The 27,299-nt window shown below is 36.1% G+C and overlaps 1 protein-coding gene across 1 annotated transcript in view; it reads right to left on the bottom strand.

Moving 5' to 3' along the window:
- The window catches only part of OCA2 (OCA2 melanosomal transmembrane protein), a 556,217-nt gene that overhangs the window by 147,063 nt on the left and 381,855 nt on the right, over positions 1 to 27,299 (bottom strand). Inside the window, exon 22 of the mRNA XM_027856659.1 lies at positions 7,361 to 7,454. Within this exon, the coding sequence (XP_027712460.1) occupies positions 7,361 to 7,454 (94 nt within the window). The remainder of the gene's footprint in view (positions 1 to 7,360; positions 7,455 to 27,299) is intronic.

The raw sequence follows: 27,299 nt of genomic DNA, 5'->3' as shown, positions 1-27,299 counted from the left end.
ACATTAGACACAATTTGCTGTGGCTTCCCTTCTGTACCCAATTCTGCCCCTTAAATTGCTTCATCATCTCTCATTTTCTCCTTAATTCCAGCCTCTGAGAAAAGGATGGCTCTTCTTGACAAGGTCAACCCTTTACTTGTGTTCTTGATATCATCCTATCTTCTCTCCTTCAGGAGGCTGCACCATCAATCATTTTTTCTCTGATCTTCAATGTCTTTCATTAGCTCTTTCACTGAAGCCCACAAATATACTGAAATGTTTCCTATCCTTAAGAATCCTTTACTTGATATTCTATCATTAAAATTCCTTCAAGCTATCATCCTATATGTCTCTTCTCTTTCAAAATCAAACTACTAGAAAAAGTTGTCTATATTACTAGGTTTATATTCCTCATCTGAGAGTTCTCCATATTGATGGATTCACAAGTCCAGTTCCTATCCCACTTCTTTACCTCCCCCCTGACCTACCCACCACCCCACCCCCACACACACACTTGCCTTCTCGTTTCATCCTCACAATACTTCTACTGTATCTGCTCTTCTCACCAAAGTTTTCAGCAGTCTCCTAATTATAAAATCCAATGGCCTTTTCTTCTTCCTTATCCGTCTTAAACTCTCTACAATATTCAACACAGATAACATTCTGGATTTTCTCTCCTCCCTGAGTTTTTGTGATATGTTCCCTTTGGTTTTCCTGCTACCTAACTATTCCTTCTTATTCTCCCTCTTTAGATAATCATTCATATTCTGCCCCCTCTGTGTGGATGTATTACAAGACTCCATGCTGGGTCCTCTTATCTTATCTCTCTACATACAAGCTTTCTCTTGATAATCTTGTTAACTCCTCAGAATTTGGCAATCTTCATTATGCCTATGACTCCTATATCTACCTGACCAATCCATATGTCTCTCCTCAGCTCCCATCCTACTTTATGAACTGAAGAGTGGACATTTCCATATGATTGTCTAAGAGATACCTCAAACTCAGCATGTTCAAACCATAATACAATGTTTCCTCCTCTCCCGATCTTTTGGCACCCATCTTTCCAACTTTCCTATTTATTCCAAGAGTACCATCCTTCTGGTAATTGAGGTTCATCATGTCAGACTTCACTTTGATTCTTTATTCTCCCTTACCCCATATAACCAACGAGTTGCTATCTCCATCTCCTCCCTTTCCTGGCTTCCTTCATGTCTTTACTAAAATCCCACCTCCAGGAAACCTCTCCCATTCTAATGTCTTTCCCCTGTTAATTAATTCTAATTTATCTGGGATATAGTTTGTTTATATATAGTTGTTTGTATGTTCTCTCCACTATTAGACCACAAGCTTCTAGAGAGCAGTAATTGTCTTTTACCTTTGTTTCACTCATACCTAACACAGTGTCTAGCATATAGTAGATGCTTAATAAATGTTTATTGACTGACTGGTTTTATAAAACTACTTTAATATTACTTACATTCATTCCTTCTCTCTGCTAACATGACCATCACCTTAGTTTGGGTCTTTATCATGTCTTGCCTAGCCAATTGCAATATCATCCTGATAGTTTTTCCTTCCTCCAGTCTCTCCCCTTTCAAATTTATTTTCCCCACAAAACTGTCACATTGTTATTTCTCAGTGACAGGTCTGTCCATGTTCTCTCCTCTATAAGCTTCAGTGGACTCTTATTACTCATATAACTAAACATAAAGTCTTCCATTTAACAGTGAAAATCCTCCACAATCGGATTCTAATCTTTCTTTCCAGACTAATTTCACATCATTCCACCTCAGGCTTTATGTTCCAGCCAAGCTGGCCTATGTTCCTTTCCTTATGAGGCAGTTAGGCAGTGTAGTAGATAAAGCACTGGACTGAAAGTTAGTAAAATCTGAGTTCAGATCTGACCACAGACACTTATTAGCTGTGTAACCAAAGAGAACACACTGTATGCATACATTTTAAAGTATGTACATGGTAATTAGGCAGTTCAGAGAAGGCTTCCTGTAGGATTTGGCACTTGAGCTAAATCTTGATCAATAGTAAAGATTGTAAGAGATGGAGGCCTATCATTGCAGGCACAATGGTCAGGCTGTACTAAGGCATGGAGGCAGCAGATCTGCTGTCATGTACATGGAATGGCAAGTAGGCCATTTTGTCTAGAATATGGTGGAGTCACATCAATCTGGAAAGAAAGTATAAGTCTAGGATGTGAAGGACTTTAAGTGCCAAGCTGTAAAGTCTATATAATATGTCCTAGAGGTAACAGGGAACCACTAAAGCTTCTTGAGCAAGGGAGTCACATTAAAACTTGTTCTTTAGGAAGATTATTTTGGCAACGGTGTGGAGCATGAAGAAAGGAGACTTGGGCTCAAAATTCAATTAAGAGACTTCTCCAATAGTCCAAAGGCCTGAACTAGGATGGTGGCTATGCAAGTATGGAGAAAGAGATACATGCAAGATGTGATGTGGGGGCATTACCAAGATTTGGCAATTGATTACAAATGGAGGGGAGGAAATAGGAGGAGGGAGAGGAAAGAAGTAAGGATGACTCCAAAGTGCTGACATTCATTTTTTTTTTTGCTGAGGCAATTGGGGTCAAGTGACTTGCCCAGGGTCACACAGCTAGTAAGTGTCATGTGTCTGAGGTCGGATTTGAACTCAGGTCTTTCTGACTCCAAGGCCAGAGCTCTATCCACTAGCTGCCCCTGACATTCATTATTATAAGAGTAATGGTTCCCTCAACAGAAAAAAAAAAGTTTGGAGGAAAACTTCATTTAAAAGGGAAGATGATGAATTCTGTTTTGGACATGTAGAGTTTGAAATGTCTGTGAGACATCCAGGTGGATGTCTAGTAAGCAGTTGCTGATACAGGACCAGTTATCTAGATTTGGAAATCATTTGCATAGATCTGATAGTTGAATACATGAGAACTGACAAAGTCAAGTGAGAGAGCTTAATAAGAAAAGAGAAGAAGGTCCAGGCCAGAGCCTTGGGATCACCCATAGTAAGGGAGTGAGAAAAAAAAAAGAATAATCCATTAAAAGAGACTAAGGAACAGTCAGGCAGGTTTGAGGAAAACCAGGAGAGGGTCTTGTAACCAAAATCCATGGAATAATACTATAACAACAATAATAAAAATAACAATAATAATTATAAAGCACGTAACACAGTGACTGGCACATAGTAAGCACTATGTAAATGCTTATGAAGAAAAATTATCCAGGAGGAGGGGTCAAGTATCAAGTGCTACAGACAGGTCAAGAAGGATGAGGAGCAAGAAGGGGACTTTATATTTAAGAGCTAAAATCAACATTAATGAGAGAGGAAGAGGAAGGGAGAAAAGAGAGGGAGAGGAAGAGGGAGAGAAGGAAAAAGAGAAGGACAGGGAAAGAGAGGGATAAAAAGAGAGGGAGGGGAGAGGGGGAGAGAGAGACAGAGACAGAGAAAGAATAAGAATAAAAGGAACTATAGAATATCTCTTAATTACACCTCTTTCTTTTCTGTTACTTGAAACTCAAAATGGGAAACATTTGGGAACTGATGTTCAAGGGAAACAATTTAATTTTGTTATTCATTTTCTCATTTCACAATGATGGTTTCAGAGTACCCAAAGTGAATAAGTTTTTTGGCTTAAGCCAAAGCAAACTGTCCAGTGCAGAAGCTGGTGAGAGTTTGGTACCTCCTTATTAGTGTCAGTTTGCAACATTGGAAAGTGTGGTAACTTGTATTTCTTTTTAATTTGTTGGGCACAGGTCCTCAGAGAGCACTAAGAAAAATGGATGCTTAATAAAAACTGCTTTACAATGAAATTGGCTTCAAAGCCTATGCCACTCTGGGTTTGTGATCCTTTTCAACAATACTAAATGATGTACAAAAGGAGGTCATTTCCAAATTATTTTAATAATTTTTAAAGAGTTTGTCCCCTGAGAGCTTAAACTTTCCTTTTAAAAATATAATCATAGTCGTTAATTTTACTTCTAAACATATTTTAATTTGCAAACTTGCTCACTAATCCAATCAAAGTTTCTCCAGAAAATGCTTCACTCTAATGAGTTGGGCTCCAATAAATCTAATCAGGTGGTTCAAAGGGAAATACAATTAGCAGATTATAAAACCTTTAAGCAGAGTAAATTTACTCTGCAACAAAATTAAAGCTTCACTTAAAAAAATGATAAAATTAATTTTCATATATAGCAAATAATTTTGCATGTTCCCCATGGTTTTTGTTTGCATGACATAGGCCTGTTCAAATGGCCTTGTGTGTCAATGGTCTCTCCCAAGCTACACTTTTGTTTCAGGATGCATGCATAAAATACTTTAAATTAGGTAGCTTGAGGATGACAATGGTTTTTTTTTAAATTCATAAAGCAAAGGCAGATATGATACTTTCATATTCAATGAAGAAAAAGTGAAGAAAGGAGATATTTGGAAATACAAAATAAATACCTTACACAAATCCTGTATGAAGTGAATAGGCAGGATTAGACCTTTCTTACCAGCATCAAGCCCTTTCCTAATCATATCCTTATTATACACAATCCCACTAGCCACATGGTGTCTGGGAGACACCATGACCATAGTTAGATACTGAGGGCAAGACAGGGCTTAGGAGTATTTATTTTAGCAGGACTTCTATTTCAAAACATATTAACAGCTAAGAATCATAGAAGTCATAACCATAAGCAATAAGTATAATTTTCTCATTTAAACTGATTACCCCAATTTGATTTCTCCACATCTTCCGTGTCATTTTATATGAATTTCTTTTTGAAGTAGAGAGGACATAAGGATTGATAGCTAGAATTTATATGCTTTAAGGTTTGCAAAGTGCTTTACACAAGTAAAGCTCCATTAGACTGTGAGCTCCTTGAGACCAGGCACCGTCTTTTGCCTTTTTTTGTAACCTTGGTGCTTAGCACAGTGCCTGGCAGATAGTAGTCACTTAATAAATGCTTACTGATTATCTCATTTGATCTTCACAGTGAGACAGCTTGGTGGTACTGGGCCTAGAATCAGGAAAACCTGAGTTCAAATACAGCCTTAGGTACTTACTGGATGTGTAACCTCGGACAAGTTATTCAGCCTCTGTTTGCCTGAACTTCCTCATCTGTAATGTAGGGATAATAATAGCACCTACCTCCCAGGGTTGTTGTGAGGCTCAAATGAGCTCATAATTGTTAAGTGCTTAGCACAATGCCTGACACATAGTAAACACTATGTAAATGTTAGCTATCATTAATTACTATTATTATTATTATTATTATTCACAACAACCCTGACTACAAGTTAGGTATTATTACTATCCTTATTTTACAGATAAGAAAACTGAGGTGATGAGAGGTTAAATGATTTGCCTCAGTTCCCAGAGCTAGAAATTGCACAAAGTAAGATTCAAACTCAGGTCTTCTTAACCCTAATCACACCATGCTACCTAACTGCCTTGATTAGTGGGTAGACTTTTTTTCTGTATTTCTATTGCTGACATTGAAATCCATCCCTGAGGTCATTACTTCACATCTTTTATTGATCAGTACTCACAAGAAGGGCAGGTAGGTGGCAAGTCCAGACACAGTCTTGCCTGGAGTCAGGAAAACTGATCTTCCTGAGTTCAAATCTGGTCTCACATACTTACTAGCTGTGTGACCCTGAGCAATTCACTTAACCCTGTTGGCCTCAGTTTCCTCATCTGTAAAATGAGCTGGAAAAGGACATGGCAAACAAATCCAGTTTGCCAAGAAAACCCCAAATAGGGTCACAAAGAGTTTGAACAACAAACTCTCAAGAAAGGATAAGTGGACTCTATTAATATTATTGATATATTGCTCAGGTATAAATGCAATAAATTGAACAATTTGCAGTTTCTAAATGATAATTGCAATTCTGCCAATCACATTCAAAGACTTCATTAAGCTTGCAAAAAGGCTACCTGCTGAATCAGTTATTGTGGCTTCACTCACATTTTCCAGTGCTACTTAGCTAGGGAGCAAAGTGAACAATCATACACATGCTCCTTAGATCATATCATATCCAAAGGCTTCTCTACTTCTAGTCTAGACATAAGGACATGAGTTCAATTCCAAGTTCATCACAGTAAATATGAAGTTCTTACTGATGAATATCTATTTATTTAACACATTGTAAATTAGCTAGAAGCTCCTAAGAACTTAAAATGTATGAAACATATGTATAGGACATAAAACAACAACAACAGTCAATTAGTTTTTTTATTTTTTTCTAGCGAAAATATAGAGTTGACTCTTTTTTTACAAGGGTTACTCTAAAAACAAAAGACTTTGATAGACAAAGTGATTGCTTGGAATATACATATACAAAGGGAGTGAGTTCTGTCCACTCAACCTGATATAATGAAATGCACAAATTTGCAACAGTTTTCTGAATGAGATGGATTTAAGGAAGACCTTGATGAAAGAAGGGAGAAAGTATAGATAAGAAGAGGTGGGAGTAGTTTGTTTCCAACACAGGAGAGAAAGAATTCCATTAAAGGTGGGATTTCTTACATAGGCTACTGAAAGAAAATTGAATGGAATGAAGGAAACTTTTGGGAGCATAGAGTGAGATGAAGGAGGTGAAGGTGATAGAACAAAACAGATAGAGAGCTTCAAACTTAATGAGAATGAACTCAATTTGAAACATGAGTAGAGAAATTTTCACAAGGAAATGACAAAAGTCAAACAACAATCATTCAACAAACGTTAAGACTCTGTTGTGCTCAGAGTACCATGTATGGGGCAGACGTAGTGTTTAGAAGGATCCCTATTTACAAGATCTAGGAAAACATTAACCAAAATTCTGTTATGAGGTGGACAATCCTTATTGCAGAGATCTGGTTATGAGGATACCAAAGTAATGACACTTAGAAACAGACTAGAAACAGCAATGGCAACAACAGTGTTTGGTGAATTGTCAGTGTCAAGGATACATGTAAGACAGCCCACCTATGCATTTTCTTCAACACCAATATCATCACCCATATGGGACACAAATCCTCTGAGAATTTCCCTCAGAAGAAATGAACCTGAAATCTCACATCCACCAAGGCCTGGCAATTTTTCAACACTTACACTTGGCTTTTCTTTTCCTCCAGAGAAATTCCACTTCAGTCTGAATCATTCAGTCCTAAAGGATGTCTGAAATCACACTTTGTGATGCAAGGCTAATTCTAGCAATAAAGCTTTAATTTGTTTTCACTGCTCAAATTCCACATACTCCAGGTCTCTTTAATGGCTAAAAACATGTTTAGTCTAATGTCTAATTGCTTGGGCTGGATGGTATCAGTTTGTTTCTTTCGATTAAAAAAAAAGATCAGCATATTGAAGTTACAGTTAAGCAGAAAACTAGAACGAGTTCACAAAGATACCTGAAAAATTCCATGAAAGAGAAGCCATATCCATGCTGCTCTGCAATTCCAGCACAGACGACATTGGCTGAGGCACCAATTAATGTCCCATTACCTGGAATCCAAAAAAGAAAAGAAAAGTCAGTTTAGATTTGAGACAGGTTCCCATTATGTTGTCCAGATGTACATTTAGATCAGTTCACAGGTTTTGGATGTGACAATTACTAAGCAGGAAGATCAAGGCCCATTACTTTTCACACAACTCAAGAGAAGTAAGTGTATGCAAATGACAAGGCAGTCACTTGCAAATATCATAATTCTTTTTTCCCCATAAGACCACAGTTGTTCTCTGAGTCACAATAATCAAAAGAGAAGAGGAAATATCAGATCATATCATAAGAATAGTCCCTCAAAATGTACAGAGAAATTGGTCATTGGTTGTTCTCTTCCTCTATTTCTTTCCCTGTCTGCTTGTCTGTCTGTCTCTCTCCTGTGATGTATAAAAAATTTGAGAAACATAGTTTCCAGGGAATCAATCATTTTATTAATCATCCCAGCACATAATTATTAAAAGTGTCAGTGGCACTTTCAAATGCCAAAGAATCACCCATGGAACTCAACACATATGCCCTGGGAAGAGTAGGTGTGCCTTAGGGTAGCAATCAACTCTGATTGGTTAACAACGAATGAGAAGAATGAATATTATAATGAGAGGTAGGCTTATTCTATTGAGGGGCTTGGGCACATGACTATGATCATTCAGTCTTGGCCAAAGAGACTTATCTATACCCATATTACCCTGCCTAGGGTAATCTAGAAAAAAAGTGAGAATCCACTTTTACCCTGACCTGTCTGAGTAAAATACAATAGGCCAGAATCTATCAATTTACCTAAACTAAAATTTCTTTACCTTTTGAACAGATCAGAGTTTTCCATCTCATTACCAGCCCTGTACTTCAAAGGCTGCCTAAACAACCCAGAGGGGCTTATTTCTGAACAAGGGAGGAGAAAAGGGGAAAAACTTTAGTCTTAATTCAATAGTTGGTTATTAAGAGAGAAATAATCACTTCTCTCACAAATACCGGGTGGTATATCTAGATATAGATATTTAGTCATATGTTGTTGTTCAGTCTTTTCAGTTCTATCCAACTCTTTGTGACCTCATTTGGGTCTCCTTGGCAAAGATACTGAAGCAGTTTGCCATTTCCTTCTCCAACTTATTTTACAGATGAGGAAATTAAAGCAAATGGGTTTAAGTGATTTGCCCATGGTAACATGGCAAGTAGGTGTCTGAGGCCAGGTTTAATTCACAAAAATGAGTCTTCCTGATTCCTGGCCTGGCATTTTATCTACTGCACCACCTAGCTGACCCAATTTACTTATATAGATACAGGGTTCACACTCTCTCCCTCCCCCACCTCTGTCTCTCTCTCCCTCTCTCTTTCTCTCTCTCTCTCTCTCTCTCTCTCTCCATATATATATATGGATGGATATATATGGATGGATATGGATGGATGTATATATGCATGTATGTGTGTGTGTGTGTGTATTTATATTTGTGTGTGTGTATGTATTGTGAAAAATGATTTCTCTTAGTAATCTGTAACTTGGAGACTCAGAGCTCCCAAACCCTCTTCTGCTCCAAAGTTCTTCAGAAGGACAATACTGAAAAAAATAAAAAATAATAAAAAATAAATAAATAAAAAAGAAGGACATTACTGATAATGAGATTGCACTGAATCTTCTTATCCTGGTCAAACTCCAACTCAGGCCTGAATTGATTTTATCCTACTCAGGCTTGGGTGGAGACAGATTTCTTCTGCCTAGATAGCCCAAAGACTGGGTGTGGTATTTCCTCTGTCCAGACGGTGGGTGATACCAGCCCCTGTTGACATAGTTTAAATGACCTAAGTCACATGCTCAATACCTCATTTTAATATAACCCACCTCCCAGTGTTTTGACCTATCAGAGTTGATTGGCATCCCTTGGGAACACCTACTCTTCAAAGGGCTTATAACTGTACCACCAAATCTCAAATTGAGCCAATTCTGAACTGGCCTCCTTAGGGGGACCCTGTTTTGGACTAAACTCCCATGCAATGCATGTCAAGCCAGCTTGGGAGAAATTAAACCATGGATACCCTAATTTCATTTGTCTCTTTCCTAGAACAGATTCAGTCATTTATTGGGGTTTGACAGAGAGAGAGAGACAGAGACAGAGAGAGAGACAGAGGCAGAGAGGAGCAATTGGCCAATATGTGTCTAGATAGATACAGATATACACTGATATATAAATATATATATATATATATGTACATATATATGTATATGTATATTTATAGAAAGAAGCATACACAACAGGGCAGCTAGGTGGCACAGTGGATAGAGCACTGGCCCTGAAGTCAGGAGGACCTGAGTTCAAATCCAGCCTCAGACCAAACACTTGACGCTTACTAGCTGTGTGACCCTGGGCAAGTCATTTAACCCCAATTGCCTTAAAAAAAAGAATATGTATAAGAAAGAAGCATACACAAGAGGCATGGGAGAGAACCTGTACCAAGCATAGAGATGGAAAATGGACTGTCATACATAAAGAAAAGCAAGGAGGCTAGTTTGGCTTTTTGTGAAAGGATATACTGTTTAATAATCCTGGAAAGGTAAAACTGTAACCAAATTATGAAAGACTGGCTGCAAATGTCAAAAAGGAGATATCATTTTATGGTAGAGACAATAAGGAGTCACTAGGTCTTTTTGAGCAAGAGAGTGCCCGTGTCAGACCTATCCTTCTGATTTTCATTTTGGCAACAATGTGGAGGATGGACTGAAGTGGGGGAGAAAAACCTAAGGAAGAAAGATCAATCAAATAAGAAGAAGCTATTGTAATTGTTCAGGTAAGAAGTGATGAAGACCTGAATTAAAGTAGTCCTATTATCAGGGAAGAGACGGGGACAAACGTTAGAGATGTTGTGAAAGTAGTATTAACAAGCCATAGCAGCTGATGAATCGTAGGAGTTTGGGATGTTGAATGAGAGTGAAGAATCAAGGTGACTCCTGGATTGTGAAATAGAGGACTGAAAAAATGATGGTACCCTCCAAAGAAATAAGGAAGTTGGGAAGAAAGATGGATTTAGCAAAAAAAGAACAACAGTGAGTTCTTTCTGAGACTTGTTGAGTTTGAGAGACATATATTACCTATTAGTGAATTAGTTAGCTATTACATCCCAAAAATAAAGAAAAATGTAAAATACCCCATAGTCTTACATGCACTGCCCCCATACATTTCCAGTTATGGAAGTAGGAAAAAGAAGACAGAAGGTGAAGAATCACAAATTTTAGACCATCCATAAATATTAGCTTAATAGTTGGCACTCTGTGTGAGAACTTCATTCAATGACCAATGAACTGATATACTATTAGGGAAAATGAACCACTCCCAAACTAACATTCTCACTACAAATGAAACTAAAGGCATAAAGACACTCCAAATAATGGAAGATGGTCCACAAGGTCTCCTCAGGGAGGTAGTCAAAGGAATTAGCAAAGTGGGTTTTGTTATGCTTTGAAAGGCAACAATAAACATCTAACAAGTCATCTTGCCTTGCAATTCACTTGACACTTGCGCAAAAAGATTGTCATGAATATAATTATGTCCAAACATCTATTGTATAAGATAACATAGTAGAAAGATTCTATGAAGAATTTTATAAGGCCCTCCAAACTGTGAGAGAGTCCTTGCTGACCTATAGAACTTCCCTCTAGGTTTGGGTGTGGGGTTACAATTATGCAAATACAGCTCATGCTTTCAACCAGTGCTTTTACTACTAGCAGATCTAGCTGACATAAATCAAATAGCTAAGCATTCAGTTGGGGCAGAATAGAAAGCAAATAATAGAGGTCAACATCATTATTTTTATACAATATTCCCCAATATATATAGTGGTATAATCTCCCATAGATTACTACTCTAATGTGGAAGGAAGCCACTCCTCAAACAGCTAGAACTTCAAGACAGTGAAGGGTTACACTGAGAATAAAACACATTTCATAGCTCTGTCTCCCAGTAATGAACTGGGACTACCTCTGACATAGTCCCACTTAGAACTCCCCCTTCAGCTACCACTCCACTACATTTCCAAAGTTGTTTTCCACTAAAGTTCTATCCTCCACTGCTACTCTCTGTCCCTTAAATTCCTATTTCTATCTTCCCTGCCAAACTGCTGCTGCCATTTGCCACTGTGGCAACTTATTCCTTAGGAGATTTTCCAGGGGTGACTAATAAACAGTTAACACAAAGAGCCCAGAAATCGCTTCATTCCATAAAAACAATTTCTTTGTCAAACATAGGATTACAGATTTAGAATCTGAAGGGTCCTGACATTTGAAGGGTCTAGTCATTTGACATCTAGTCACTTGAGAAATGTCAAGTGACTTGCCCAGGATCACATAGGTAGTAAGAAGCAGAGCCAGGTCTAGAACTCTGTCTTTGATATTCTGACTCAAACTCTAGCATCATTTCTACTGTGCTACACTGCTTTGTGTCACTCAGGGTAGGGACAACACTACTTTTGAGCACTAGGTTGTTTGTAAAATGTTATAGAAAATATTGATTGGTGATTAAGAAGAGTATCATGTCACAAAATTTTAGAAAGCACACAAGGCTGCAGAAAGCTTGCCATGAAACCCAGCAAATCTGGGATATCCCTTGAGTAGTTGTGGATGAAATGGGGGAAAAAAGGCAAAAATAAATGTGAAATAAAACATTTTTAACATTTCTATTAAAATCTGTGCTCAAAAAAAATAAAAAAATAAAAATCTATGCTCATAATCAGAGATAGAACAAGTCCATTAGTACTCTACCTTCTCTATATCAGAAATGTTAAGTGAGGAGCTAGAAAGGGCTCTCAGGAAGATAACACTGGAAAGAATGGCTGAATGTACTTAAACACATGTAATAAAAAATCCATTCTGGAAGCAACACAATTTTTTTTTTGTAAATGGTATTATATTTTTCCCAATTACATGTAAAGATAGTTTTTAAAATTCATTTTTATAAGATTCTGAGTTTCACATTTTTTCTTGCTCCCAACTGCCCAATCTCTCTCCCCAAGAAGGCAAGCAATCTGATATAGGTTATACATGGGCAATCATGTAAACATATTTCCACGTTAGTCATGTTGTGAAAGAAGAAACTCAACAAAAGGGAAAAGCCACAAAAAAATTTAAAATACAAACAAAAAAAGTAAAAATAGTATGCTTCAATTTGCATTCAGACTCCATAGTTCTTTCTCTGTATGTGGATAGCATTTTCCATCATGAGTCTTTTTGGAATTGTGTCAGATCATTATATTTCTGAGAAGAGCTAAATCAATCATAGTTGATCTTCACACAATGTTGCTATTACTATGTGTAATATTCTCCTGGTTCTCCTCACTTCACTCAGCACCAGTTCATTTAAGTCTTTCCAGATTTTTTTTGAAATCTTCCTGCTTATCATTTCTTATAGCACAATAGGATTCCATTACATTCATATATCACAACTTGTTCAGTTATTCCCCAATTGATGGACATTCCCTCAACTTCCAATTCTTTGCCACTACAAAGAGCTACTATAAATATTTTTGTACATGTGAGTCCTTTTCCATTTTTTATGATCTCTTTGGGATACAGACCTAGAAGTGGTATTGGTGGGTTTAAGGGTATGCACAGTTTGATTGCAATTTAGGCATAGTTCTAAATTGCTCTCCAAAATGGTTGGATCAGTTCATAACTCCACCAACAATGCATTAGTGTGCCAATTTTCTCACTTTTTCTCCAACATTTATCATTGTCCTGTTTTGTCATGTTAGCCAATCTGATAGGTGTGATGTGATACCTTAAAGTTGTTTTAATTTACATTTCTCTAATCAGTAGTGACTTATAGTATTTTTTTTCATATGACTCCAGATAGCTTAAATTTCTTCATCTGAAAACTGCCAGTTCATATCCTTTGACCATTTATCAGTTGGGGAATGACTTGTATTCTTATAAAATTGAGTCAGCACTCTATATATTTGAGAAATGAGACTTTTATCAGAAACACTAGCTGTAAAAATTGTTTCTCATCTTCCTGCTTTCCCTCTAATCTTTGTTATGCTGATTTTGTTTGTTTGTTTTTTAATTTAATGTAATCAAAATTATCCTTTTTTTGCATTTCATAATGTTCTCCATCTCTTGTTTGGTCATAAATTCTTCCCTTCTCCATAGACCTAATAAGTAACCCATTACTTGCTCTAATTTGCTTTAATCATGTACCCATTTTGAACTTATCTTAGTACATGGTATGAAATGTTAGTCTATGCCTGGTTTCTGCCATATTATTTTCCAGTTTTCCCAGAAGTTTTTGTCAAATAGTGAGTTTTTATCCCAGAAGCTGGAGTCTTTGGGTTTATCAAAAGGTAAATTACTATAATCATTTACTACTCTTTCTTGCATTCCTAATTTATTTCACTGATATACCACTCTATTTCTTAGCCAGAACCAAATAGTGTTGATGATTGCTACTTTATAATATAGTTTTATATTTGGTATGCCTAGGCTACCTCCCTTTGCATTTTTTATCATTAATTCCCTTGATATTCTTCTCCTTTTGTTCTTCCAGATGAATTCTATTTTTTTTTAGCTCTATAAAATAATTTTGGTAGTTTGATTAGTATGACACTGAATAAATAAATTAATTTGGAATTGTCATTTTTATTATGTTACCTCAGCCTACCCATGAATAATCAAAATTTTTCCAGTTATTTAGATCTGATTTTATTTGCGTGAAAAGTGTTTTGTAATTGTGTTCATATAGTTCCTGGGTTTGTCTTGGCAGGTGAACTCCTGAGTATTTTGTATTGTCTATAGTTATTTTAAATGGAATTTTTCTATCTCTTCTTGCTGAGCTTTGTTGGTAATACATAGAAATGTTGATGATTTATGTGGTATATCTTATATCCTGCAACTTTCCTAAAGTTGTTAATTATTTCAAGTAGTTTTTTTAGTTGATTCTCTAAGATTCTCTAAGCATACCATCATATCATCTGCAAAGAGTTATAGCTTTGTTTCTTCTTTGCCTATTCTAGTTTCTTCAATTTTTTTTCTTCTCTTATTGCTAAAGCTAACATTTTTAGTACAATATTGAATAATAGAGGTGATAATGGGCACCCTTTTTTCATCCCTGATCTTACTGGGAAGGCTTCTAGCTTATCCCCATTATATACAATGCTTGTTGGTGGTTTTAGAAAGATACTACTTAAAAAGGGGGGGGCAGCTAGGTGGCACAGTAGATAGAGCACCAGCCCTGGAGTCACGAGGCCCTGAGTTCAAATCCAGCCTCAGGCACATAATACTTCCTAGCTGTGTGACTCTGGGCAAATCACTTAACCCCAATTGCCTCACTAAAAAAAAAAAAAGAAAAGAAAAAGAAATACTACTTATAATTTTAAGGAAAACTCGGTTATTCCCAGAATTTTTAATAGTAATAAGTGCTACATTTTATCAAAAGCTTTTTTAACCTCTATTGAGATAATCCTCTGATTTCTGTTGGTTTTGTTATTGATAGGGTCAAGTATGTTAATAGTTTCTCTCTTATTTTCCTATATTCCTATTATTCCTATTCCCAGCCCTGTATTCTTGATATAAATCCCACCTAATCATAGTGTATATCTTTGTGATAAATTGCTGTAATCTCTTTGTTAATATTTTGTTTAAAATTTTTGCATCTATATTCATTAGGGAAATTGGTCTATAATTTTCTTTTTCTGTTTTGGCTCTTCCTGGTTTAGGTATCAGCACCATATTTGTGTCATAAAAGGAATTTGGCAGAACTCCTTCTTTCCCTATTTTTCCAAATAATTTATATAGTATTGGAATTAATTATTCTTTAAATGTTTGATAGAATTCACTTACAAATCTATCTAGCTCTGGAGATTTTTTCTTAGGGAGTTCATTGATGGTTTATTCAACTTCTTTTTCTAAAACAGGGTTATTTAAATATTTTATTTCTTCTTCTGATACTCTCGGTAGTTTATATTTTTGTAAATATTCATACATTTCACTTATATTATCAGATTTATTAGTACACAGATGGACAAGATAGCTCCTAATTATTGCTTTAATTTCCTCTTCAGTGGTAGTGAATTGACTCTTTTCATTTTTGCTACTGGTAATTTGGTTTTCTGTTTTTAATCAAATTAACCAGAGATTTAGCTATTTTATTTTATTTTTCATAAAACCAGCTTTTAGTTGTATTTATTAGTTCAATAGTTTTCTTACTTTCAATTTTATTAATCTCTTCTTTGATTTTTAGAATTTCTAATTTAGTATTAAATTGGGGATTTTTAATTTGTTCTTTTTCTAGATTTTTAAATTGTATGCCCAATCCATTGATCTGCTCTTTCTCTATTTTATTCATAGAAGCATTTAGAGATATAAAATTACCCCTAAGGACTGCTTTGGCTGCATCCCATAACTTTTGGTATGTTGTCTTATTATTGTCCTTCTCTTGCATTAAATTATTATTTCTATGATTTGTTGTTTGACCAACTCATTCTTTAAGATCAGATTATTTAGTTTCCAATTAATTGTAATCTATCTTTCCATGCCTTTATTACATATGATTTTTATTGCATCATGATCTGAAAAGGATGCATTGAATATTTCTGCCTTTCTACATTTGACTATGAGGTTTTTTACTCCCTAATATGTGGTCAATTTTTGTTTAGATGTCATGTACCACTGAGAAAAGGGTACATTCAGTCTATCATATCTAACTTTTCTAAAATTCTATTCCCCTCACCTTCTTTCTTATTTTATGTTTAGATTTATCTAGTGCTGAGAGGGGGAGGTTGAGGTCCCCCACTATTATACTTTTGCTGTCTATTTCTTCCTTTAACTCATTTAACTTCTCCTCTAAGAATTTGGATGCTATACCACTTGGTGTATGTCCATCTTTCCCCCTGAAAGATTATGCTCAATTTTGCTGGGTTATTCTTGGTTGTAATCCAAGCTGTTTTGCCTTCTGGAATATCATATCCCAAACCCTCTGATCCTTTAATGTAGAAACTGCTAAGTCCTGTGTAATCCTGAGTGTGGTTCCTTGACATTTGAATTGTTTCCTTCTGGTTGCTTGCAGTATTTTCTCCTTGATCTGATAGTTATGGAATTTGGCTACAATATTCCTTGGAGTTTTCATTTTGGGATCTCTTTTAGGAGGTGATTGGTAGATTCTTTCAATGACTACTTAACCCTCTGCTTCTAGGATATCAGGGCAGTTTTCCTTGATAATTTCTTGAAAGACACTGCCCAGGCTCTTTTTTTTTTAAACCATGGCTTTTAGGTAGTCCAATAACTCTTAAATTATCTCTTCTGGATCTATTCTCCTGGTCAGTTGTTTTTTCCAATGAGGTATTTTACATTTTCTTCTGTTTTTTCCATTCTTTTGACTTTGATTCTTGGTGTCTCATAGTGCCATAAGCTTCTACTTCCCCAATTCTAATTTATAAGGAATTATTTTCTTCAGTTAGCTTTTGTACCTTCTTTCTCATTTGGCCAATTCTATTTTTTAAGGAATTGTTTTCTTCAGTCAATTTTTATGCTTCCTTATTCAAACTATTGACTACTTTTTTCATAATTCTCCTGTATAACTCTCATTTCTTTTCCCAATTTTTCTTCTACCTCTCTTACTTGATTTTTAAAATCCTTTTTGAGCTCTTCTAAGAGGTCTTTTGGGGCTTGAGACCAATTCATATTCCCCTTTGAGGCTTTGCATGCAAGCATTTTGACTTTGTTGTCCTCTTCTGAGTTTGTGTTTTGATCTTCCCTGCTGCCACAGTAGCTTTCTACTATTAGGGCTCTTTTCTGTTTTTTGCTCTTTTCTAAAAGTTGAGCTCTGCTCTTGGGGTACAGAGGGCACTGTCACAAGCTTCTTGCCCTGGAGGCCAGGGGTTTGGTCACTGACTTTCTCTGCCAGGACTCCGGGCCTGGCGGCTTGCCCACTGTGATAGGCCAGCCTGGCCTAGTTACACCTATTGTGCTCTGGGTTCTGGGACTGGCAGTTTGCCTGTTGCATTGGAGCTGAAAGTCTCACAGCTGGCCGACTGTGCCACTGGCCTGCTGAGCCAGAACTGCGGGGCTTTGGTTACTGATCTGTGCTGTGGCTAAGAGCCTCCTGATGGCTTGGCCAGATACCACCTGTCCTGGGAGGTGGTTCCCTTTTACCCAAGTGAGACAAACCTTTCCTGAAGTTTTTCTAAGTTATCTTGGACTAAAAGATTGTTTCATTCCATTTTTTTGTGGATTATGTCACTCCACAATTCTTTTAGAGGCTTGATTTAATGTTATTTCTGAGGGAAAATTGGGACAGCTCAGGCAACTTCCTGGCTTCTCTTCACCATCTTGACTCACCAACACAATTTTAAAAGTAATAATGGATTAATCTTCAAGATTTTTCAAAGGGGGTCGGGGCAGCTGGTTGGCACAGTGAATAGAGGTCTGGCCTTGGAGTCAGGAGGACCTGAGTTCAAATCCAGCCTCAGACACTTAACACTTACTAGCTATGTGACCCTGGGCAAGTCACTTAACCCCGATCGCCTCACCAAAAAGCAAAAAAAAAAAATTTTTTTCAAAGAGGGAAAGACAGAACATGATCTCAGAAACACCAAAATTGCAGATGACCCAAAAGGGCAATATTCATGAAAGATATAAGTAAGCTAGAGCATATTGCCAACCATGATTTCAGTATGAGAAGATGCATAAAAGATATCGGCAAAAAGCTGTAATGCCAAAAAATCAGGTCATCCAATCCTGTACCACATGTGAGTGTCACCAAATGGACAGCTCAAATATTACATTGGCAGCCACAAAATTTAAAAAAAAATAAGATAAAGATAATTAGCACATAGGTTAGCTGTTGTCAGTCAATAAACATTTATTAAATGCATATTATGTGCCAGGCACTAAATTAAGAGATGAGAACCCAATAAAAGGTAAAAGACAGTCCCTACTCTCTAGGAGACCACAGTCTATGGGGGAGACAATATGCAAACAACTATGTACAAACAAACCAAATACAGGATAAATATGGAATAATTAACCAAGGAAAAGCACTAGCATCAAAAGAGAATCAGGAAAGACTTTCTGTAGAAGGTAGGATTATAAATGGAACTTGTCCTTTTTTCAATAAGCTTTTTGGCCAATTAAACAATTTGTCACTAGCCAATCTATAGCTGACTGGGCATTTCTAATATATTAATTATAATAATAGCTTGCATTTATATAGCTCTTAAAGGTTTGCAAAGTGCCTTCCAATTATTACCTCATTTGATCTTCACAACAATTCTAAAGGTATGTACTATTATCATCCTCATTTAACAGGTGAAAAAACTGAGGCTGAGGTTAAGTGAGTTGCCCAAGGTCACTTAGCTAATAACTGAGACAGGATTTAAACTCACACAGGTCTTCCTGATTCCAAGACCAATGCTCCATATACTTTGCCATTTAGCTCACTTGTAATATGCCTTAACGAGAAGGCTGCTTTATATCAAGATACAAATAATTAATTAGCTTGAACTTTAATCCTACCAGGAGCATTTACATGTTAAAGGACAGCTTTATTACTGCAAATGAATACTTAAGTATTATAAGATCAGGATATGTTATGGAATTATTTGGGAGAATTCATAAAATAAGTATTTATCAAGTTCCCACTTCATGCAGGCCCTGTGAACAATACAAGAATGAGTGACAGTTCCTGCCTTCATGTAGCTTGCAGTTTAATAGTGAAAGCAACATGAAATCCAAAGGAGAGAAACCCAAATGTGAACATTAAGAATAATTTTACAGACCAAAAACAATATTTTCCTTTAGAAAATGAAACAGTTGATATCAAGCTATATTGTTTAAGTGTGAGTTATGTGTCATAGCCCAACATTTTGAGTCAGATTAACTATCTTTTTTTTCTGTTTGAATACATTATTTGCACATAAAAGCATTGGCTACATCTTTGAAAGATTTCCAATTATTCCAGTATAAATAGCACACATTCAAACAATTAAAAGTTTACATCAAACAGTCTGAACAGTACTTGGAATCCTATGATTGTTGTGTTCCATTTGCAACCACCATTATCCAAAACAGCTACGTGACTGGAGTATACCCTGCAAAGTTATGTATAAGACTATAATATGGAAATTAACAGTTTTTAAAAGCCCACAGTTACATATGAATAAACCACAGGTACTTAATGAACCATGTTCTTGATACCACTAACTTATAACATGCCCCCCCAAAAGAATGTTGCTTATACAAAATAAACAGTTAACACAGGAAATGGCAATAATTAAGATTTCTTCACTGAAAGAAAAAGATTCAAGTCTCATTATTTTTTTCCACCATGACAGAAAAATTTAACATTTTGCAATTCAAGGTGTTCTGAATATCTGTTGTTTAATTCATTTAGTCTTTGTCTTCTCTCTTCTTCAGCCCATCCCCAACTCTGAAATACAAAGACATCAGTTCCAAGGAAAGAGCACAAGCCAATTCACTTGTAAATCATGACATCACCTTACTGACATCATGGTAGATGACAATAGGGAGCTATTGATAGTGCTATGAATGGGGAAGTAACTTATCCACAACATTTTTTGGTCTCCAATCTACTTAATTAGTGCTGAGAATTCCCAATGAAAAAACTCTCTGCAATGTATAGTCTTAGTACCTGAAAGCACTGAGAAGTGCTTGCCTGGGACCACACATGACTAAAATCCAGGTTTAACTGACCCAAAATCTAGCGCTCTCTCTCTCTCTCTCTCTCTCTCTCTTTCTCTCTCTACCCACTACACCACACTGTCTCTTTATTACACAACTCTTGTTACTTAAAATGTTCTGTTTTAAACCCTCTCCTAGTGGCCTCCTTTGTTCTCTTGATACTATTACAGTTGTTTTATCACCATGCCAAGTACCCTTTCCTGTTGCCCAAGAGGTAAAAAAATCTACCTGCCAAATGCATTTCTAAATCCATGCCAAGTGATGTTTGGTGATTATCCAAAGCTTTGTTTCACATTTTTCCCCTTTGAAAAGAAGCTAAATGTGCATCTGAATACTGTTGTATTTCCATGCCCTACATCACCAAACATACCCCACTTGTACAAGAACACAACTAGCCTGGAAGTCCCCCAAATGTGTTATTTCGCCATGGAATCAAACTGAGGCACCTGATAATGTGTAAACCAAGGTTTGTATTCAACAATTCATGTTAGCCTATGGTAGGTAACTATTTTATTGCTATTATTAGCTACTTAAGTTTGGGAAAGTCTTTTTTTTTCAAAATTATTAAAAATATGATTTTTCAAGCAGGAATTATATATATCAATTTCATCACACTTCATTATTCCATCACTGTACTCATTTCCACTCAGAAATGGAAGAACAAGGGACAAAGTAATGCAACACTTCATTTTCTTTAAGTCAGAACAAATTGCAGCTAGAGGCTTTTTTTGCCACTGATGTTCCTGCTCCTTCCAATGTTGTTTTCGTTTCTCATAAAGATGCAGGTCTTCTCTCATTTTAAAGGGGAAAAGGGAAGGAATGTGGCAACAATGGTCTTAGTGTTGAAGGATGATGTTAGGAGTGTGGAAATAAGATTCTAAAGGGCATAACACTTGGGTACTGATAGGGAATAAGGAGCAAAGAAATCAAGTCATATGAAGTTATTCAGCATTTATGGAATGCCTTCAATTTGCCAAGCTCTGTGCTAAATGCAGGGGATACAAAGAAAGGCCAAAAAAACTGTCCTTCCTCTTGAGAAGATTGTGGTATAGCAGAGGAAACAAAATGAAAACAATTATGTGCAAACAACCTTGGAAATAATAACACAAAAATAGGTAAAACTAGAGATAGCTTCTCTCTCTTTCCTCCCTCTCTCCCTGACCCTATTCCCTCATCCTTCCTCTTTGTTCCTTCCTCCTCCTCCCCCCATTTCTCCCTCCCATCTCTCTCATTTCTCTCTCTCTTTCTCTGTCTCTCTCTTTCTTTCTCTCTCTCTCTTTCTTTCCTTCCCCACTTTCTCTTTCTCTCCCCTCTTACTCCCTCTTCCCTTTTCCCAAAGCAGAAAAATTTCTCATTTACCTTGAAGATAATTGTTCTGGGCCAGTAACTATTTTGGCATAAAGAACTTCTGAGGAGAAAACTGCCTTTACCAATACAGGTCATCATCTGTTATGCAAATTGCAATCTTAAGAGTTGCACAAAAACTCTAAGTCTTAGTTTCCTGGGACACTGAGAGGTAAGTGTTTGATGTCCCACAATCAGTATGTATTAGAAGCAGGACGTATACCCAGGTCTCTCAGAATCCAAACCTAGTTCTTTAGCCATTATGCTATGCTTGAAAAAGTAGTCAAAGTTACAAGGGAAACTTTTGTTATGGATCTGATTTTGACCAACAAACAACAGTAGAAACGATAAGAAACATGATGACAAGTGACCACTCCATCATTGAGATAAAAAGAAAAACATAAGGAACAGTAAAACCCAAAATGAAGCAAACTGATAATGAATACTACAAACAGAATAAATGAGGATGGATTTTCTTGTTGAGTTTTAAAAGTACATTGGATTAGAGGCAAAAAGAAGATGAAAGAAGTGAAAGAACCACTTCCTGTGATGAATAAAATGACAGATAATGAGAAGCAGGCTAAATTAATCAACTTCCATTTCACTTATGTTGTCTTCCCAAGGAGGGAATAATCCAACAAAAATCATCAGCAGGAAAGTGTGGAGATGGTCAGGTAGAACCTAGCTACCTTCAATGAGTTCAAGTTGCCAGGTAAAGTTGAACTACAACCTAGGATACTTCAATAACTGGCATATAGGATTGCTGAGCCACAGAGACCTAAGAGAACAAAAATATCTCTGGATTGGAGCGGGAAAAATGTCTCAATTTTTTTTAAAAAGGAATATAATAAAATCTGAAAGAGATAATCTAATGATTTGGATTTGTTTTTGACAAAATTCTAGGACACTATTAGGAGAGTTTTTGAGCATTCAGAAAAGGAAGCCATGGTCTTTAAGAGTCAACATAGTGTCATCATGAGTTTATCTAATCAAATTAACTTGGTTTTCTCAAAACTAATAGGCTAATTAGGGCAGCTAAGTGGCATAGTGGATTGAGCCACCAGGTCTATAATCAGAAAGATTCAAATGGGGCATAAAGAGTAGGGATATGACTCAGGTCTGGCCTCAGACATTTACTAGCTGTGTGACCCTGGGTGAGTCACTTAACCCTCTTTGCCTCAGTTTCATCATCTATAAAATGACCTGGAGGAGGAAATGGCAAATTACTTCAGTATCTTTGCCAAGAAAATGCCAAATGGGGTCATGAAGAGCCAGATATGCCTGAAAGCAACTGAATAACAACAGGCTAATTAGACTGGAAGGTAAAAGGATTGCTATAGATGTAATATACTTTTATTTCAGCAATTAAAAGTTTTTTATATTATCCTTATTGATAAGGTGGAGAGCTATGGGGTAGACAATAATATAGTTGTGAAGATTCAGAACTGGTTGAATAACTAGACTAGTTATTAATGGCTCAAGTTCATCTTAACTGTCCAGTTGAGTATTCCAGGAATCTGTCCTTGGCCCTAAGTTAATCAATATTTTTATCTATGACTTGGAAATCATATAAGGAATGCCCATTATATTTACAGATGACATGAAGTTGTGAAGGATAACAAACACATTAGATAAAAGAGGCTCCAAAGTGAGTTTGACAATTTCATTTAAAATAATGACACAAAAATACTTGGATGACTACTTGCCAAGACACTCAGGAATGATAAGAATACAACCACAAATAATTTTACACAAAAATACAGATATAAATGATTGAAGAAATATTAATTGCTCATGGATAGACTGTGCCAATGTAATAAAAATTATAATATTATATAAATTAATTCACTTTTTCTATACTATATTAACAAAACTACCAGATGTTTGCTTTATAAAACTAGAAAAGGATCATAATTAAATACATATGGAGGTGGGGGAAAGGTCAAGAATCTCAAAGGAAATAATTTTCAAAAGTGGAAAGGGAGCCTAGAAATGCCAGATCTCAAACTATAGTACAAAGCAATAATTATCAAAATATTTAGTACTAGTAAAAATATATAGGTCAATCAGTGGCATAGATTAGACACACAATATACAGAAGCAAATAAGCACAGTAGTCTAGTGATCAATAAACCCAAAGATCCTAGCCATTTGGGTAAGAATTACTATTCAACAAAAACTGCTAGAAAAACTGGAAATTAATCTGGCAGAAACTAAACTTAGACTAACATCTCACACCATATTACAAGATAAGCACCAAACAGGTGCATAACAAACATAAAAGGTTACTCAGGAGTGGGAAACTTGTGGCCTCAAGGCCACATGTGGCCCTCTGGGTCCTCAAGTGCGGCCCTTTGACTGATATCAAATTTTAAAATATTTTTCACAAGAATACAATGCAGCTAAAATTATAAGGGGAACTATTATATAAAGGGAATATTATGAGGAGGAAGATCTTTTCAGCAAGTTTCTGTGAGAAATATCTCTTTTCCAAGATATATAGGGAATTGATTCAAATTTATAGGAATAAAAGTCATTTTTCAGTTGGTAAATGGTTGAAGCAAATTAACAGTTAGTTTCAAAGGAAGAAATTCAATCAATCAAGAACAATTTGAAAAGTGTTCCAAATCACTAATAATTAGAGAAATGAAAATAAAAACAACTCTGAGGATCTACATCACAAAAATCAAGGCGGCAAATTTACCAAAAAGGGAAAATAGGAAATAAAGGAGAGGCCATGGAAAAATAACCCCATTTATGCACTATTAGTGAAGATATGAACTGCTTCAGTCATTCTGGACAGCAAGTTGGAACTACTAAGTTGTGCATACCCTTTGGTCTACCACAGAGATCAAAAAAGGAAGAAAAAAAACTCATGTTCACAAATATTTTGAGATGCTCTTTTTGTGGAAGCAAAGAACTGGAAACTAAGGTTCTCCATCAACTGGGGAAGAGTTAAACAAATTCACTTATATGAACATAATGGAATACTATTTTGCTATAAGAAATGACTCAGGGAATGGTATCAGGAAATACTTGTATGAACTGATTTAGAGTGGAATGAACAGAACCAAGAGAGCAATATATATAATAATAATATCATAAAGACAAACAACTTTCAAAGACTTAAGAACTCTGATCAACACAATGACCAATCACAATCCCTGAAGACTCATGATGAAACATGCTACCTAGCTCCTAACAGGGAGGTGATGAACTAAAGATGAAGATTAAGACATATATTTTTAGACATGACAGTGCATATGTGTTACTAGAGTTTTGTTTTTCTTTCTTTTTCAATGGAGAAGGGAAGGAGAAGGGAAATAGAAGGGAGAAAAAGTGGGTGTTTATTCATTGGAAAAATGAAATTAAATTTAAAAGAAAAATGTAGGTTATATAAAAACAAAAGATGTCAATAAAAATCAGAAGGAAACAAAAAGATCCTGTGGGAAAAAATAAGTAGGACTGTAACAGGCAAAGGGGGTAAGAAATTTGAAATTCAGTTAAGTGATGGGCAACATCATTCAAGACTGATGCAAGATGCTAATATGCGCTCATAAGTAATTAATCAAACTTTAAAATATTTATTCATTATTTTATTTATTTATCATATTTATTGGCTGTCAAAAACAAAGTGAGCTAAACAAGCTGATTCTAATATAGAAAAATCAAGAGGGATAAATGTGAAGTTCCATATGGGCACAAAAACTCAACTTTCAAAGTACAGGATTGGGGTGGGGGTAGCTAGGAAAGAATTCCAGTGAAAAAATCTAAGAATTTTAGTAGACTTCAAAATCTATTTGAGTCCACAATGTAAAATAGTAGCCCAAAAAAAGCCTATGCTGTCCTCAGTTGCATTGGGAAATAAGAATTCTATAATGACAGAAATAATAATGTTCCTATACTTATGCCAAAGCAAATGGAATAGTGTTAAGTCTTGGGCACCATGTTTTGTGAAGGATGTGGACAAGCTGGATAATTTAGCTCTCCAGAAGTGAGCAACTGGAATAGTGAAAGACCTGGAGAACATACTATAAAAAATCAGCCAAAGGAATTGGGAAATTTTAGCCTGAAAAAAAGTAAAACCTAGAAAACTTAAAGAAAATACTAGGTGAAATCTGAGGAAGAAGGTTGTTACCAACAGGGTATATCAGGCCGGGTTTCATAGATGAAATGGGATTTGAAGGGTATCCTGAAAGATTCATAGAATTTCAACGGCCAAAAAAAAATGCATTCCGATGGAATAGAAAAGGAAGGAAAGCAAGCGTGCAAAACATATTCTAGAAGTGTTATGAAAGAGTGGTATAAAAGGAGAAAAATGCTGAGCTTGGGTTTTATTTACATTGAACTTTAGGAAGCTAAAGAAATGCCCCTTTTAAAAGATCTTGAGCTCAAGGCTTGATGGAATATCTAGAGAGGTGTGATTTTCATTTACTATGGTGCTAAACTTCCAACCAAGCTGCTGACCATGGTGCTGGTATAGCATATAACAGACACATTGAATACAGCAGAAAGGCAGCCTGCCCCAGCAATACAATTCATGCTTCTGAGAACTGATTAAGAAAATGTGAGTCTTCCTACCTTGGTAGTAGAATAGGAGCCATCTGCCCATAGCAAAATCTACCACCACTAGTTATCATTACAAAACTTCCTTTCACATGTTGGTGGTTTCTTCAGCCAGTGAAACTCTGAGTTAGTTGGTGCGAACATTTCTTTTTCTGAATCTAACTCACTGAGGAACCCCACCAAATCAGCATATGATAGGTGCTATCAAGAGCTTCTAGGAATTATAATGTAATCTTAGATTGAGATTCTAGGCTAGGATGATAACTGGTTCCTAGTCAAGAAGATTTTTTTTTTTTACTACTAAGATACCATGTCTGGAAAAATTAACTTTCTACATTCATTTTGGTGTTTGTTCCTCCTAGAATTGTTAAACCACTCTTTAAAGCTGCCCTGCATCTCATTTAGGAGATTCTATGGAACTGGGCAAGGGAATCAGGACTTGATGAAATCAATAGTATTTCATCTGTAAACAAAAACATCTCTAGGACCAAATTATCTAATGTGAAGTCTCCATTCCATTTGAACAGGACAACCCATATGACAGTAACAAACATTGTTGGCATACACAAACCTTATTCCTTTGTAGGGGATTATGGAACAAAGTTACTTTTGTTTTTCATCCCTCAAGGAATCATATATAATCTAAACATATACAAGGAAGATACTATTGGAGGAAAGTCTGTCGCATTTACTAACCTTTTTTTTTAATAGTAAACACAATCAGGTCTTGAATTCTCTATATCTTTTTCAGGCAATTTTGTAACTGAAACAATCTCCTAATACATAAAATAATAATAGTATTCTAAAATATAAAATTGTGAAAACTTGCCTATTTCTCACATTTTCAAGGATTATCTTGACGTGTGATAGATTATGCTCATAAAAATTTTATAGATGATAAAGTAACAGAGGGATTGGTAGTTGCCAGTTCCCCCTCAATCATATATAGATGATCATTTCCAAGCCAGATGCTTGTATCCCAGCCTTCTTTATCCCACTCTCCTGAAGACTCTTAGGCTACTTTCCCTGAAATCCAAGGCTTTAATATGTGACCTTTCCTCTTTTCTTGATGGGAACCACAGAAACACTATTTTCCATACTTTTCCAAACCATGTTCACATGTATGAACCACTCCCCTCCCTTTCTAGTTTCACTTTATGTGTTTATTTCCCCTATTGGAATGCAAACTCCTTAAGGATTATGGTTGACTTGATTCCTTGTATTTGTTTCTTTGGCACTCAACACAGTGCTGGCAAGTAGTAAG

The sequence above is a fragment of the Vombatus ursinus genome, unplaced genomic scaffold, assembly GCF_900497805.2.
Source record: "Vombatus ursinus unplaced genomic scaffold, bare-nosed wombat genome assembly UNPS02011591.1, whole genome shotgun sequence".
Classification (NCBI taxonomy): Eukaryota; Metazoa; Chordata; class Mammalia; order Diprotodontia; family Vombatidae; genus Vombatus; species Vombatus ursinus.
The sequence above is the reverse complement of the archived record's forward strand: the minus strand, read 5'-3'. Positions and strand labels throughout refer to the sequence as shown.